This window comes from Rhyacophila brunnea, unplaced genomic scaffold (assembly GCF_057557595.1).
Source record: "Rhyacophila brunnea isolate RB1 unplaced genomic scaffold, BYU_Rbru_1.0 scaffold_22, whole genome shotgun sequence".
Classification (NCBI taxonomy): Eukaryota; Metazoa; Arthropoda; class Insecta; order Trichoptera; family Rhyacophilidae; genus Rhyacophila; species Rhyacophila brunnea.
In genome coordinates, this window is record NW_028232882.1 from 31,810,697 (window position 1) to 31,826,519 (window position 15,823).

A 15,823-nucleotide genomic window follows, 5' to 3' on the forward strand; every position below is an offset into this window, starting at 1 on the left:
TATTATTTTTCGGTGACCTAATCAAAAAAGTTTTCCACGGAAATATTAAAAATAAGATTTTGACAATACGTAATTACCGGCATGACAAAAGTGCGTATGTCTTATTTTTATTGCTATTATTAAAACTCAAAATAACGTAAAATATAAAATAACATCAAGACAAAAAAACAGAATATTTTTATCGGTGGCTAATGATCAGGTTTCATGCAATCGTGCGTTGATGTCTACAATACGTCAGTGGAGACATACGTAGTAAAAGAAACAGCAAACACATTATTTTCTTGAAACTTTATAGGTAGACGTGGAAGATATTTGATGATTTATCGACAATACAAACACATATTATAAAAAAACAATTCGAATTACGTATATGTAGACTATTTAATTCTTTTCAAACACATTATAGTATGTTACAATGAGTAAACGTTTACAGATTGTTATATTGTATACAAGACTGTTAGTTGCAAGGAATTATTACACACCTCCCCACTGGGAGATTGAGAAATATTTACCTCATAAGTGACATGTTAATAGTATTATTCATTTTAAATAATGTTCAATGGTTCAATAACTATTTACCTTTGAAAAAATGATTAATCCAAACGCGTAGGAATGTTGAAATTCTTCTTGTAGTAGCACAATATACAAACTTATTCACGTCGATTAAAACAGACACAAATGAATTCACTTTTTCACTGTACTCTAAACAAAAACAACCGAACAACGACACGAATTACGGCAATTAATTTGTGAATATTTTTACTATTTTACTGTCACACCTATAACTAAAATTTCCAAACACAATATTCTTGGACTGCGGTGCCACAAATACTTCATTTCATACTTCGGCATGTAGCCAAGGTACCATTGAAATTCCTGAGTATTTACCTCACATTCGCTCAAAGGCAAGAAGTGAGATAGAGCACTCTAACTCTTTCGCTACACTGAAATACGCATGTGTGTGAAAAAGACAGAGAGTGTACCGCCATATCACTTACAAGATAGGACATCTACTCAGTTGTGACCCGTTATTTCTACTTACAGAAATTTACCTGTCATGAAACAACTGTGTTACCTTTGTCTCTTTTCTTGTGTACGGAAATCAAATAGTAAAATCACCTCTGTGGACAGAGTGAAAGAGAAACATTCTTTTATAACAGTTGTACCACACTTACACGTCATAATAATATAGGCATATCGATAATGTAGTTATCTGTTATCGAAATGGTTATTTTTTTAAAGTATGCCCGCGGTAGATAACTCGATCAAAATTAAACAAATTTAACGAAACTTATATAAAATGTAATACTTGGCTTTTACAATAATGTTTAATATGAGACAATGCCTTATAATATAGAAAACTAATTACTTACCAAGTATCACCTGAATCTTATTAAATTGACGTACCAATGATAATTTATGAAATAAATATGCATTTTACTACCTATCTTTTGTATTGTGTTTTAATCGGTCCGACATGTTCAACACTTTTTTTAAATAATTAAACTTATTGTACAAATGAAAATCCGTAAATATTTAACATGTTTCATAAGGTACCAAATAGGTAATATTATATTTTATACGACCCCGAAGAGGCTGGACGGTGCATCTCTCTAATACACGGGTTCCCAACCTATGACTCGCGACCCCGAAGGATGTCGCGACGGGTTTTCTGTGGGGTCGCCAACTTATAAAGTCAACTAAAAAAAAATATTCACCACAATGCAATTTTTATTTGAATTTTGAATAATTTCGTATATTTGTGTAATCTAGGCACGCTATTCTATCACAGTTGGTTGAAACATGTGTTGAGAGCAGTGGCGCACCCAGGATTTAATATTGGGGGGGCCCAAGGAGGAGAATGTAAATTAGTCCCATAGACTCTTTTTCTTCTTCACAGCTTAATTTCTCGTTTATCGGTCTTTTGTCTATTGCACTCGGTGTACCTATACCATGGTCCCCACATCCTGATACGGGCCCTCAGGCTGGAATATTTGGCGGCCCCCCTACCTACCGCTAAGATTAAATGCAGTGTGAAACACTACATTAACGTTTTTCAAATTGTATTTTAGTTCAAATTAAGGGTACTTATACAGTGAATTATTGGCGATTTTTAATACATCTACTTTAATAATGGGTCTGTCGAGTATCGACACATAATAATCAAAAAATATATTGCACAATTATATAAGTAATTGAAAATGTTCATGGTCATGAAGTGTAATAGCGCTGCAGGCGACTTTTTTTACTATTAAAGCTAATTTATGATGTGTATTTATCTCACTTATCTGGTCAACCCGACACGTCGGGCCCCCCACAGCCCGGCACCCCAGGCTAGAGCCCTGTCAGCCCTCCCCAGCCATGACCTACACCACTCCGGAATTCGGGTGGACACCGAGAATTTTTTGACAGTTCCCTTAGGTATTGGGTTTCTAAAAAAACCTGACATTAGTGTTTCGAAATTTTTGTGTTAGAAATTAAAATCTAAGAAATTTTTCTAAAAAGGGTGCTGGAGAATTATTACAAATCATTTTTTTGCCGTGATTTTATTTGTCTAATCTATTGGCTTTCAATTTCAATGTTTTTGGGGGGGCCAAGGCCCCTTGCCCCCCCCCCCCCCTGGGTGCGCCACTGGTCGAGAGTTTGGGAGTAATAGTGAAACTCTGGAGTGTGGTAGATGAATCTGATGGTGAAATAAATGAAAATTTGAAGGAGGACATTACTGGGCATCTCGAATCCCTTGAAAACGAACTTCAGCGTTTCTTCCATGAGCTGAAAGAAGAAGAAACTACATTGACACGAAATCCATTCTCTGCTTCCTCTGATGTAGCCAGCATTCCCGATGAATTACAAGATGAATTCTTGGATTTGCGGAATGATTCCTCGGCACGTAACTTGTTTTGGTATGTATCATTCATACCCAAATGTGACGATGCTTGCCTTTCGCGTTTTAGTTCCATTTGTGTCTACATATCTCTGCGAGAGTGGATTTTCAACCCTTCTTCGTTTAAACAAAAGAAAGAAATAAATTAAATGTTGAGAATGACAATGAGGTTGGCGTTAACAAAAACTCAGCCGCAAATTTTGAGGCTGGTTAATGACATGCAATTTCAACCATCGCATTAAATTAATAATTATTAAACATAATTTAAAATAAAATTATATAAAAAACTGTTTTCGTTGTTTTTTTTTAATTACCTTATTAATAATGCCTTTTTCAACCGCATCGGGGTCGCGGGTCACATGGCTTCTATAAAAAAGTGGTCGCCAGCCGAAAAGGGTTGGGAGCCTGTGCTCTAATACCTTCGACCGCTCTGTTTTGGCAAAAAACATTATCTCAAGAAGTTTGTGTTGTTTTGACGTAAAAATGTTTAAAAATGTTGTAAAAATGTTGTTCATCGTTTAAATTTCTGTCAAAACACACTAAGTCAACAGTTACAAAATATTATGATCTGGCAAAGAACACTAACTTGGGTTTGTGAAATTTACCGGGGTAATTTTTGTATATTCGTATCGATGCAGATGAGCGTTTTAGCTACTACCTATTTATCCGTAAAACAAATGAGTTTGATTTCAGTGGTAGTTGATTCTAATACCTTTATGAGCAGGTAGCGTCCACTTAAAAATGTGAGACATGGGTTTGAAACAAACAATTATTGTAATTTTGGTGTTTCAATTTAAGTAATTTGAAATCTTCTTTTACTTTTAATCACACCAATTCGAATATAATATTATGTAAGTAGCTGTTAATTTTATTGATATGTAGAGTATATTAATATCCTTCATAACTTTGCACTCCGGCTCTAGGATGAAAATGATCTGACATATTGTAAAACAATTTTTTTTAAAAGCATGGGTATTTGGTCTTGTTTTACGTTTATTAATTACTACACTACTGTTTCACCACACAACTGTTATGCGGGCCTCATGGTCTGTTGTAGTGTTAAAAGATAAAAGAAAAAAAGAAACACTCTCAAAAGGTGTACTTTGTACCTTTCACAGTTGTTCCTTCATTTGCCGCCCCTTAAAAGGTGCTGCCGACCGCTCCTAAGCAGTGCATAAATTGCCTACCCTCCACGGGATGTCACCGATGTCACTCGGTGATTAGATGGCTGCTGAACTGCTGGACAAACGCCAGCATACGTTGGTTCTTACAAGACACAATATACCACAATTCATAGATTTAACCCAATTACTCAAATCATGTCAAACAAACTTTGCATCATAAATGACACGTATTTAAAAAAAAAATCGTTCATATTATATACCTACCTGTCAGCGAAATGCGCTTCTACCATCTGTAATCGGTACAAATATTTTCCGTCAAAATGTAGTCTTACAATTTACCAGAAATAAATGATATGCATAATACCATCAGTAAACCAATAGGTACGTGCAACGCATGTCCACTTCGTTCACTTAGTTTTAAGTTTAAAACATAATTACTAAATAAAAATAGTTATTGTTTTTTCTCATTTTTTTGAAAATTTATTTATTGTGTATTATTTACCTGCCCTACAAAATAAACAAGGTGGTCCGTTAAATTTCAGGATTTCTGAAGTGTCCCAACCCAACGCAGGAAAATTTTAAGAAATTCTGACATAGAGTATGGCTATGGCCGTGCGGTTACACGGAACTCCCCGAAAGACGTAAAGATGTTTTTTCTGAATAGGGTCTGAAATCAAGTAGGTACCTACTATTTCTACCAAACATATTATTATGATACATTGCTATAATAAATTATTAGAAATGCATATTATTTTTTGAAATCTGATGAGGGGCATGGGGACATGCGTTACACGCGTTGGTTCACTAATAGTTTTTCAATTCCGTGGTTTCACTGTTTTCGTTAAATTCATACGTAAATACATTTTTGGGTACTGTTCGGTTAAAGCGGATACAGCGGAAAACGAATTTTGAAAATAGCCGATAAATTGGATTATTTGTTAGTTTGGGTGAGTTTAGGTTAGGTTAGGTTTGGTTAGGTTAACCTAACAAATAATAAAGTTTATCGGCTATTTTCAAAATGCGTTTCCCGCTGTATCCGCTTTAACCGATCAGTACCGAAATGTATTCTTGCCTAGGTACCTATGTTCTTGATAAAAACGAAACCAATTATTGTTGATAAAAGTAAAATAATATTTACCAACTTACCATGTGCATTCCTTGACTTCCGCTGACGCTTCACTCCACTGCGTACTCCCATCTAATTCCAACTAATAAAAATATACCTATCTGAAAATATGTAATAATATGACGGGTTCATAATAAATAATTTAATTTAATAATAGTTTTTTGATATTGTTTTTTTCTTGTTTCAAAATCTGATTTTTTTAAAATAAATTTAAATAGGTAATATTATTGTATTACCTACCTACCTATTGTTCAACCCACGTACTCAATGACGTTTGCTCTATATTATTGTCTTTGGAAAGCCAGAGTGTAACAATAAGTTTTTCGAAACGCGCCGATCGCCATTTAAATTCCCGATTCGACATCGGATGGGCAGCGTCCTGATTGGCAACAGGATTGTCGTTATATTCGTGAAATAGTGCATTTAACTAATTCTGTAATATTCTCCATATAATGGACTGTTCGTAAATAGGCAATATATAACAAAATTTGATCGGTAAACATACATAAAGTGCTAGATAACTTTTGTCAACATGATACCCAGTCTCACGCCTTTGAAGAACTTCTTCAAGCTCGGCAAGCTCTGTACAGACAATAATGTGTTCAGACTTCACTACAGATTCACCACAATCATTCTAATAGCGCTCTCATTCACGGTGTCGTCGAAACAGTTCTTTGGAAATCCCATCTACTGCATTGCCGGTGAAGGATTGTTGGAGAAGTTCAAAGACGTAGTCAACAGTTACTGCTGGATTTATGGAACATTCACGGCGAAGAAGCATCTGAGTGGTAAGGGTGATGATGTCTTAAAGATTATAATCTGTTGTGGTATAACTAATTTTTAAAGCCATGATAGGAAATACTCATAAAGAAGCATTTTAGCGACGCAGGCTCAAATTAGTATGCATAAATAATAATGATTGTCCCCGAGCCTACTGTATGTCATTGGATCCAGTAACGTCCCTAGGCAGATTTAGAATGCCTTCCCCTTTCATTTTTAGCATTAAATCGTTTGCAAATTCGTTAGATACCTACCTACATAATATTTCATTACTTATTTTCGCCCATCTTAAACAGACAAATACAATCATGGGGTATTACGACAGCAGTTCTGTTTGGTAGGATTGTTATGCTTCGGTTATTTTTTTAAATTAAAATAACAGTACCTACTTTCTATCAAATCGACCACATTATCCGCTTTATGGATAACCGCTACTGCTTTCAAAGATTGTAATATTAGTTAATTAGTTTTTTCATTTGCCGCCCCTAAGCAACGCATGAACAGCTTACCCCGTGGGACGTCACTGATTGGATCTCAAGTCCCCTGTATGCAAACGCCTGCACAGGTGGGATAAACCACCACCACAGTGGAAGAATTTAACTGAACATCGGTAGATGCGTTTTTTTCTTGTGTGCAGCGATTAAGCAGGGTAAATAGTATTAGGCTTCGGCCACATAGGCAGGTGCTTCGCTAGATGCCATGCTTGTCTACTAAAAACACTACTGTCACATTGCACGCTACATGCTTAGGTACAAATTCATTTGACATTTGGAAGCGTTCACGTCAACAACGATATCTCTACTACTCCAGCTACTTCTCACAGAGAATTTAAGTTTAAAATTTCGAAAGTCTCAAATTCGAACTTGGTGGATGCATTCATCCCATGCGTCATTATTCATAACCTCAAAATATACGGTGTTTGAAGTTTATCATACTGAAGAAACAGCCGCCATCTTGCAAAATCCATATACAATGGCAAAATCACTAGGTGACACAATAGAAATTTAATGACCAACATGTTTGTTCGCCGGGAGACTCACGAGGTGACTCATAATCACGTAGCGAGGCGCGAAGCGTGCAGTGTGGCCATTGCGATAGAATAGTGTGTGTTCGTTCTCTTGGATATGTCATCTAGCACGTAGCCACCAAGCAAGGCACCTACCTATGTGGCCTAAGCCTTATTACTACGTTTGCTATCGTGGGTTGTGTTCATCACTAGACTCAAAGTGCAGAGTGTCTGGGTATGGGGAAGGTACTCGGAAAAGTACGAGGGTCCACGGGGTAAATACAGAAGTCAGCGACACTTGCTAGATTTTATTAATCCCACCCCCTCCCCCTAAACAAACAATAATAAATTATTATGGATAATTTTTCGAAATGGACCTCACCCCATACCATTTTTCTGTGCGCCCTGCTTTGGGTACACGAACGTACAGAATCGGAACATATCACATGCCTATTGAATCCCACCACACTCAATCATTTCGAATAGCTTCACAATTACGCCAAACGAATTGTACTCTCACACATGGATAGTTAATATTGTTATTTTTTTAAACTTCAGGAAAGAATGTCGCTTATCCCGGAGTGGGGCCGAGCACAAATAAAGATGACTACATCCACCACAAATATTACCAATGGGTGTACCTGGTGCTGCTCATCCAGGCTGCGCTTTTCTACATACCGCGAGGACTTTGGAAGATGTGGGAGGGAGGGAGAATTAAAATGTTGACGGTAGAGTTGGGTGAGGATTTTTTGATCACATTAATACAGTCGAACTTGGTTATTACAAGGAAAATGGGACCGACTGAATTTGCTCGTTATAAGCGTCACTCGTTATAACAGAGAATAGGTATTTTTAAACACAAAAAGTCGCAATTCAAACAAAAATTCACAATTAGTATTTTTCCCCGAAACAAGCATGGCATTCTTAAACTACAAAAGAAGTTGTTTATTGTAATGAACACTAGTAGGTACCTATTGACTTCACAAACCTTGGATTTTTTACATGCAATTTCAACCATATGTGTGGAAACTTTTTCAATATTGTCGGCGAAAATACCAATTAGATAGGTACTTAGACACTTATCTAGTGTCATAAACGTAATCTGATCCAGGCGGCATCCTGTCTGTCGGATTTTATTGCTTAGGGCCAAAATGTTTTTAAACGATCGACACATTAGCAGTTTTAAAAAAAATTTTGGTGATATTTTAGCTTGGTATACCCGATAAGTATAGGTAAATCATTCTACAATGGCACCATAGGCGTATGTATTGGAATTGCTTGCTGCAATGCCTGGTTTAATGCTAACAAACAATACCACTACAACTGCAAGTCGCTTTTTCCATACCCATGGTGCCACTGTAGAATGATTTACCTATAGCTCGTTATAAAAGTGAATAAATGTATGGAGAAAATCATAAACTTAAATGTCAACAAATGTTTCCTCGTTACATCTGAGATCTCGCTATATCCGTGATTGTAATAACCGAGTTCGACTGTATTTGTCATTTTCCGGTCTGCATAGATTCCAGGGTAACGATGTAAGGCCTGAACAAAATCTGACCGTATATGCAAGTGGGAAAGCATTCGACATGCACTTAATCTTCCTAACATATTATGCATTATGCTAAAGAGTAAGATAGGGTACATTTGTATGTTAGGTTAGGTAAATGGGTGTCAAGCCGCTTAATCGATGTTTGCCTATAACACAAATCACAAACGTCTCCTGCCGATTGTCTGGCACAATCGAGAAATATAATTTTGTATTATTTTGATCCATGGGCGGTATAGATTTTTTTATTACGGTTTAATTAGCAGGGTTTAATTGAATTTTAATCCAGCAGATACATGTTCAAGTCCCATCGGGTGTGGTATTTTTTTCTACAAAATGATTTTTTCTGTATATGCATGAGATGTTTTCAAATTATGTATACAGTCGAACTCGGTTATTACGATCACGGACATATCGGAGATCTCGGATGTAATAAGGAAACATTCGTCGCCATTTTAGTTTATGATTTTCTCCTTGATTATTTCTATCTTGATTCATGGAGGGCCACAGCTTTTTTCACAATTAAATTATTGCTCGTCCCGGTAGGTTATTCCATGCCTCAGCTACTACGTTAAATACGACGGCGGACAACTGATATAGGCACGCGGCGGACTATTGACTTTTACATACTAACACGGGTGAATTATAGAGCTTGATTTTTTGATTTTAACTAGTAAAAATAACAGCGGATTATAGTAGTTGTCGGATAATCGAGCGGCGGATAACTGAGAAAGCATTGTAATCTAGTTGTAGTGTTGAGGTGATGATATATATGCCGTACCTACATAATTTTATCTTTCTATATGCTCATAACTCTGTAAATCTACATTCCTGTAATATTTTCCTTTGCAGACTCGCCAGTTGTTTCAAAATCATGGACCAAGTCGAAGAAAGATGAACTGGTCAACTATATTTTGGAGACCAACGCGTATTCTCACAATTACTACGCATTCCAATTTGTCTTTTGTGAATGTCTAAACTTTGCAAACGTGGTAAGAAATGAATTTCAATTTCAAATTTAGCAAAATTTCAAGCAATTCAATTTTAGCAAATTTCATATGATTTCATTCCCGTGGTAATTTTAAAGCTTTTTGGTTTGTCAATCATTGATCATATTATATAAGTAGGCATTATTTAAGGTAAGCGTGCATGAATGATTGATGTACTGAGTTGATAGTAGCATAAACCTTTTTTCTATCGGACGAATAAGTTCAGACCATTTATATATTATTATAATATATTCATATATAGGCGGCCCTCGACTTTTGCACGTAATTGGTTCCTGAAAATGTGTTCGAAAGTAGAGCAATGTAAAAAAAACATCAAAAAGTGTACTTTAAAATATTTTTTTATCAATGGGTATAATAAAGTTAACGAGGCGTATTAGTAATCAGGTGTTTTCTCTATAAACTTGTCAAGAGATAGTTGAATACTACCCTTTTAGGTATTTGAGAAGGTGACTAGGAGGGGAGGAGAGAGGAGCGACTGCACAGAAGCGCACAGTTTTTGCATTATCAACAAAAATCTTAATTTTAAGAATTGTAGAAGTAGAACGTTCGAAAGTCGAGAGCCGCCTGTATATTCTTTTTAACACTACAACAGGTCCAATGACAGTAGTATAGTGAAACTGTAGTGTATTTAGTAATAGAAGAGAAACAATCACAAACAATCAGGCTTTGATAAAATCACATAAATATACTGGAACCTGACCAAGAATCGAATTTGGGGCTCCCAGATGAAAGGCTAACGTCTTACGCTGGATTTAGACCAAGCGAGCGAGTGTTTGTTCTTCCCCCACTCCAGCGAAATTCTTATGCTCGCTCAACAAAAAGCGTTTAATTTCACTAGACTGGGGGAAGAACAAACATTCGCTTGCTTGGTCTAAATGCGGCGTTACGCACTGGACTACGAGGGCCGCATTCAGTGCACGAACACTACGGAATAGTACTATTTTGGTTGTATTACGATATGCCCATTACCCGTATGGGGGGTTACTTAGCTGATTCAATTATCAGGAACGCGCACTAAACAATGATGTAACGCACTCTGCCAGACGCAAAATGGTCAGAAATCTGTGACAAAACACGAATTTTAAAATCGGCCTGTTTTCCTATCGTTCATGCGCGCTTGTACATATAATGTCGCTGTCGTAACTACATGATTGTTGACCCCGTTTAATTAATCATTTACGCGCGTTTAGCCTTAGCCAAGGGTGTTGAAGAAAACATCATTATATACTGACAACAGCTATAACTTGATGTTTATAATGTTATTTTGCTTTTTTTTAGAGTGCCTTGTTCTCTTGTAGCCTCTGGAGACCAATATAGCACTTGTTGGAGTTGGAAAATAAAAATACTCCATAGTTTCAATGGCATCACCGCCAATGATAAGACTGTTATCATCATTGTTGTTGATGCACTCTGTATAACTTGCATGTATTTTGTTTTACTTTTCCTAAATTTGCAGCTGTTGATTTTACTGAAATAAATGCCTCTTGAGGGCTTCTGGGGACCATTAAATGGTTAAAACCGTTAAATTTTAATGATATCAATATCATAATTGGATTGCTTTATAAAAAAAATATATTGCAAATATTGCAATACAAAAAACTTATATGGTTCGCTCTAGGGATGTATAGTCCAAACTCTTTGTTAAATGTAATTTTACCCATAGACAGAAGCGTGTTAATAATTTAATTTATAATTTTTCAGATGTTTCAAATATTTTTCCTGGACAAGTTTCTCGGGGGCACGTTCAGCGACTACGGCGCAATGGTAGCCACATTCCAGTATAACCTGCTGGACCCTAACAAAGTGGACCCAATGGCTATGGCCTTTCCCAAAGTAACCAAGTGCTTCTTCCACATCTACGGTGGCTCGGGCACCCTCGAAAAAAGAGACATCATGTGCACACTGCCTTTCAATGCCGTAAATGATAAAATATTTGTCTTTCTTTGGTTCTGGCTAATGTTTTTGGTTTTTATTACCGGGTTGTCGATCATCTACCGGATGCTGGTGTTCAGTTGCTCTTGTATGAGGGTTTACATCATGGCGGCTCAGTCCCGTCTCGTTCCTCGATATCATATTGTTAATGTTGTCAATAAGCTCTGCATCGGCGACTGGTTTATTCTTCATCAGATGGGGAAGAATTTGAATCCGTACATCTTCAGGGAATTGCTTACGGAACTGGGGAGGGAGTTGGACATGAAGACAGCTGTTGTATAACCTGTCATTTTGATATTTGTAATTATTGAAACGGAAAGAAAAAAAATGTATAGAATGAAAAGTTTTATTTTGACCAGTATGAAAAAATGTATTATATTATGTTAAATTTGTTTCTTGATTTTGATTCTTGTGAAATTAATCTACTTGCCCAAAAGTGCAGTTGGCTGTTTTGCAGATAAAGCAGTCGATATATTTTGGACACCATCAAAATAAAACCGCTCAAAGATAAAGTGCCTAATAATTAAATTATACCAAGGAATAGTTCTATACATTATCTTAGAATGAAAGTTCATCTTTAAAATTATTACAAAGTTGTTTACCTCTGTAAATTTGAAATTAATGGAAAATTCGAATTACACCAAATTTCGAATTAAAGGTGTCTTACTATTTGCACAAAATGTTATCTAAAATGGATACAATCGATTATATTATTTTATGTCTTATTTTGCCATAAAAGTACCTTTAAATTTTGTCATTACAATATGTTGTAAAACACATACAACTGTGTATGTGTATATATATGTACCCCCATTTTCATTATTTGATTACCTAGTAATAAAAACTTTTTAATATGATGTAATTCAAATTAAAATGGTTACATTTAAGTACCTAGGGATTGCAATACCGAATGAATATATCAATACCGGTATTTCTTATTGAACACCGGTATTCGTCAAAACATATTATAGAAAAAAGGAGTACCTATCACTAACAATTAAACTATAACTATAAATACTATTAAAATTTATTTAAAACACTTTTTATGGCACCCTAAAGTACGTACTTTAATTATTTTGACGTTTATAAATATGTATTGATCCTTATATTTTAGATGTGCAAATTTTTACAAATACTAAAAGTCCAGGTACAGGTAAATCTCTCTTCGTTTGTTGGATGTACTACCAACGTTCGATCAATAGTAAGAGATTAATTGGAAATGTTTACTGTGAATATTTTATTTAACGAAATATGTTAATTCATCGCGACAATTACATAAGTATATTTGAGGGATTTTGTTTGAATATTATTTAACTTTTGTTGGTTTAAGTCGTTTTGGCAGGTAGCATAAAACTTATACACTATTATTATTGTACAATATAGTAGTAGTGAAAAAATAACATTTAATTCATTTCAGAAAAACGAGGTGTATGCTTTCTTAATACCGAAAATACCGGTATTTTGAATTTTTGAAACCGGTATTTCGGTATCGATAAATAGTTAAATACCGGTATTACAATCCCTAGAAGTACCTACCTAAACTTCATGGTTGGTGTTTATTGTTTTCCTTTTTTTTATTTCTTCTGTGTAATAAATAAATATTATATTATAACCAGTGATGGTCTCAATAATTGAACAATAATCCTCTGAAATCAGAGATACTTACGTACCTATAAACTGCTTACCTGATATTATTATATGATATGTATAGGTGTTATCTTTTTTGTGTAAACGGTGAGTTACTTTCAGTTGATTCGCTGATATTAACTTTGCCATCCGATTTGATCTCTCTCATTGTGATAAATGATAGTATGCAATTTTTTTTTTGTGCAGGCCTGCACAGTGATGTCCCATGGCGGTAGGGGGATCATGTGTTGTATAGGGGCGGCAAATGAACAGATACAAATATGACAACTTTTGATAGCAGTAGCTATTTTTCATGAAGTAAACGATGTAGTCATTTCATTAGAAAATATTCAACATCTTAGTTTAAAAAATAGTCAATGCTTAATTTGTAATGGCTGTTTATCGCACAGCAAACCTGTTTGCACCACAGACCTCCGCATATCTAAAACCATCACCGAGAGTAGGTTTTACAGAACTGATAGTGTGTACGTCAATTTAAATATTTGTGTTGTATTTACTGTGAGGTACCCGAAAATAAATAATCAAATATGTTAGTACGTATTTGCAGACAATTTCCTAATTAAAACGAAAGGGAGCAGTATTCCAAGTCTGCTTAAGGGTGGCACTTTGCCTATGGACGATACTGGGCTTGCACCTATCGACAGGCGATAATTATTATTTTATTTATTAAAAAAATAAAATCGTCCATTGGCGAAATTGATGGACTTAATGGGATGGTGTCAGTAAATTTGGACTTAGTGATAATAATATGTTACAATAAATAAGTATTAGCGGGACCAAATAATTTTAAGTAAGTAAGATGAAATAAATTGTAACTGCATTGTGGCTAACTTTCTTTTTGTTAATGTTGTAGGTGTAAATGTGTTTGCATATCTAATGGTTCAATTAAGTCAGTCTCAACAACTTACACATTCACACAAACCGTCAGATTTGATCGTATCGACGATTGCATTATGACATAATATATTATAAAATTCGTTTGTGTTGGCACTCTTAAAATTGAGGAGTTGTATAGAAGAGGGGTCTAAGTAAAATTGTGGCGTTATGCCATGTTTTTAGAATTGTCAATAATTCCTTCTGTACCATGTCACCATAAATCATTTTGATCTGACCACGTGTGATGCTAGCGATTATAATGTAAATGTTCTGATTTCAATGACATCACATGATTTTCGGTATTTTTTGACCACCCCTTTTCCCATACTCACACTTCATCGCAAAATCTTTTACCGCCCCCTGTTCATCCTCACTTGACGTACATCACATTTTTGAACTCGCCCTTCCATCCGTTAAACAAATTTGATTACAATTATTAATTTTAGTATAATGTTCTCAGTGGATATATTATTATCAGAAAAAATCATCACGTAATATCGGACCTCACTTAGGGTGTCACATCATATATGGATGACCCCTTCTATAGATATCAAAAAATTGTAGTGTAACACAAACGTTCCTTTCTGGGATAAACTTAAACATGTGTTAAAGAATATTTTATACTCAATATTTACGTCTGTCTCATATGCTTTAAAGTTTATCACGTAAACATAACTCGCATTTAATGTTAGGTGACAGTCGGCACGTTTTGATTCAATTAGTTTTATGGCCTAACCTAAAATAATAAAGCGAGCCCTACTTCAAAACTGATACAATACCCGACAGCGTAAGCCAGTTCCCATTAATTTTGTGTTGCCCGGTAAAGTCTTAACTCATATTTTCTTAGTCACCGCAAATTGTTGGAGATTGCATTTGGACAAGCAACAAGCCATTTTGTATTTAAGTATTTAATGTGTTATTTTTTCATAATATTGTCTGTTCAATTAAAGGATATTCGTGTACGTAATAAATACTAAATAAATAAGGACCAAAGTAGAGGTCTCTAGTAATATTTTTTTTACAAAGTAAGAATTAATTTTTATGTTGCCATATCTGATTAGTAAGTGAATATTGCTAGGTTGTGATCAAGTAAACATAGTTCATAGTATTATGTCGCATAGACATTTTAGATTCTTTCTTTATTTTTGTAGGATTTTGATGGATGATTCCCTCCATGTAAATTGTTAAATAATAAGTATTTTATAGTTTTGATTTTTTCTTTTTGTATTACTATAGTTTCTATTGTTTATTTCTCATTCTTGTCATGTCATAAATCTCATTATAAGTTTCAATCAATAGATCTGTATTTCACAAATGTAATCAATATGTTTGATTATCCTGACCGATTAAGGATTTAGGCGGTTAAAATATTAAATGGAAAGAATATTTTCGTTTTTTTAATTTTTTATATTGTTTTCAAAATTTTACCATTTATTCCATACCTATTTCAATGTTCATACGAATTGAGTTACCCATTCTCAATTATCAAAGTTCACCTGTGTTCAAAAGTTCAATCCAGTACTGTTGATATAATCTAGTTAACCATTTTCTCTGAAACTGCCAAGTCTTGTGTAACATAGCATTGTTATTAGAGGTGTGTTGGAAATACTGTCACCAGTTTGTGTACTCAAGTTTCGGATGAAACTACCCATACTAAGTATATGTGGCCCAAAAAACTTGTGATGATATCATCGCGAGTTGCTGTTCTGTGCACTCGCCAGTTGGTAGACTTTCAACACTATTGACATTAAATGCTCACGAACGAAATAGCACTTGAATATAGTTATATTTTAATTTATTAGTCTATTGCGTTCGAATGTATGAATAATAATAGGTCATAAATTTTGTGTCGCAGCACAGTGGTGAGATGACGCATAGGCTTAGGCTTG

At 35.0% G+C, this 15,823-nt stretch overlaps 2 protein-coding genes across 2 annotated transcripts in view; one reads left to right on the forward strand and one right to left on the reverse strand.

Moving 5' to 3' along the window:
* Myo10A (unconventional myosin 10A) overlaps nucleotides 1-882 on the reverse strand; it is a 257,780-nt gene extending 256,898 nt beyond the window's left edge. Inside the window, exon 1 of the mRNA XM_085949682.1 lies at nucleotides 580-882. The gene's annotated coding sequence lies outside the window, so the exon portion shown is untranslated. The remainder of the gene's footprint in view (nucleotides 1-579) is intronic.
* Nucleotides 883-5,442: 4,560 nt separating this feature from the next.
* LOC147070348 (innexin inx2-like) lies at nucleotides 5,443-11,727 on the forward strand. The gene is made up of 4 exons (XM_085949459.1): nucleotides 5,443-5,922; nucleotides 7,479-7,658; nucleotides 9,322-9,461; nucleotides 11,181-11,727. The coding sequence occupies exons 1-4, from the start codon at nucleotides 5,667-5,669 to the stop codon at nucleotides 11,691-11,693; spliced, it is 1,089 nt and encodes a 362-aa protein (XP_085805585.1). The 5' UTR covers nucleotides 5,443-5,666; the 3' UTR covers nucleotides 11,694-11,727.
* Nucleotides 11,728-15,823: the final 4,096 nt, after the last annotated feature.

Coding starts and splice junctions, on each gene's coding strand:
- LOC147070348 (XM_085949459.1), top strand. CDS start 5,667: ATGATACCCAGTCTCACGCCTTTGAAGAACTTCTTCAAGCTCGGCAAG. Junction 7,659..9,321: donor AATGTTGACGGTAGAGTTGG/GTGAGGATTTTT, acceptor TTTCCTTTGCAG/ACTCGCCAGTTGTTTCAAAA. Junction 9,462..11,180: donor GTCTAAACTTTGCAAACGTG/GTAAGAAATGAA, acceptor ATAATTTTTCAG/ATGTTTCAAATATTTTTCCT.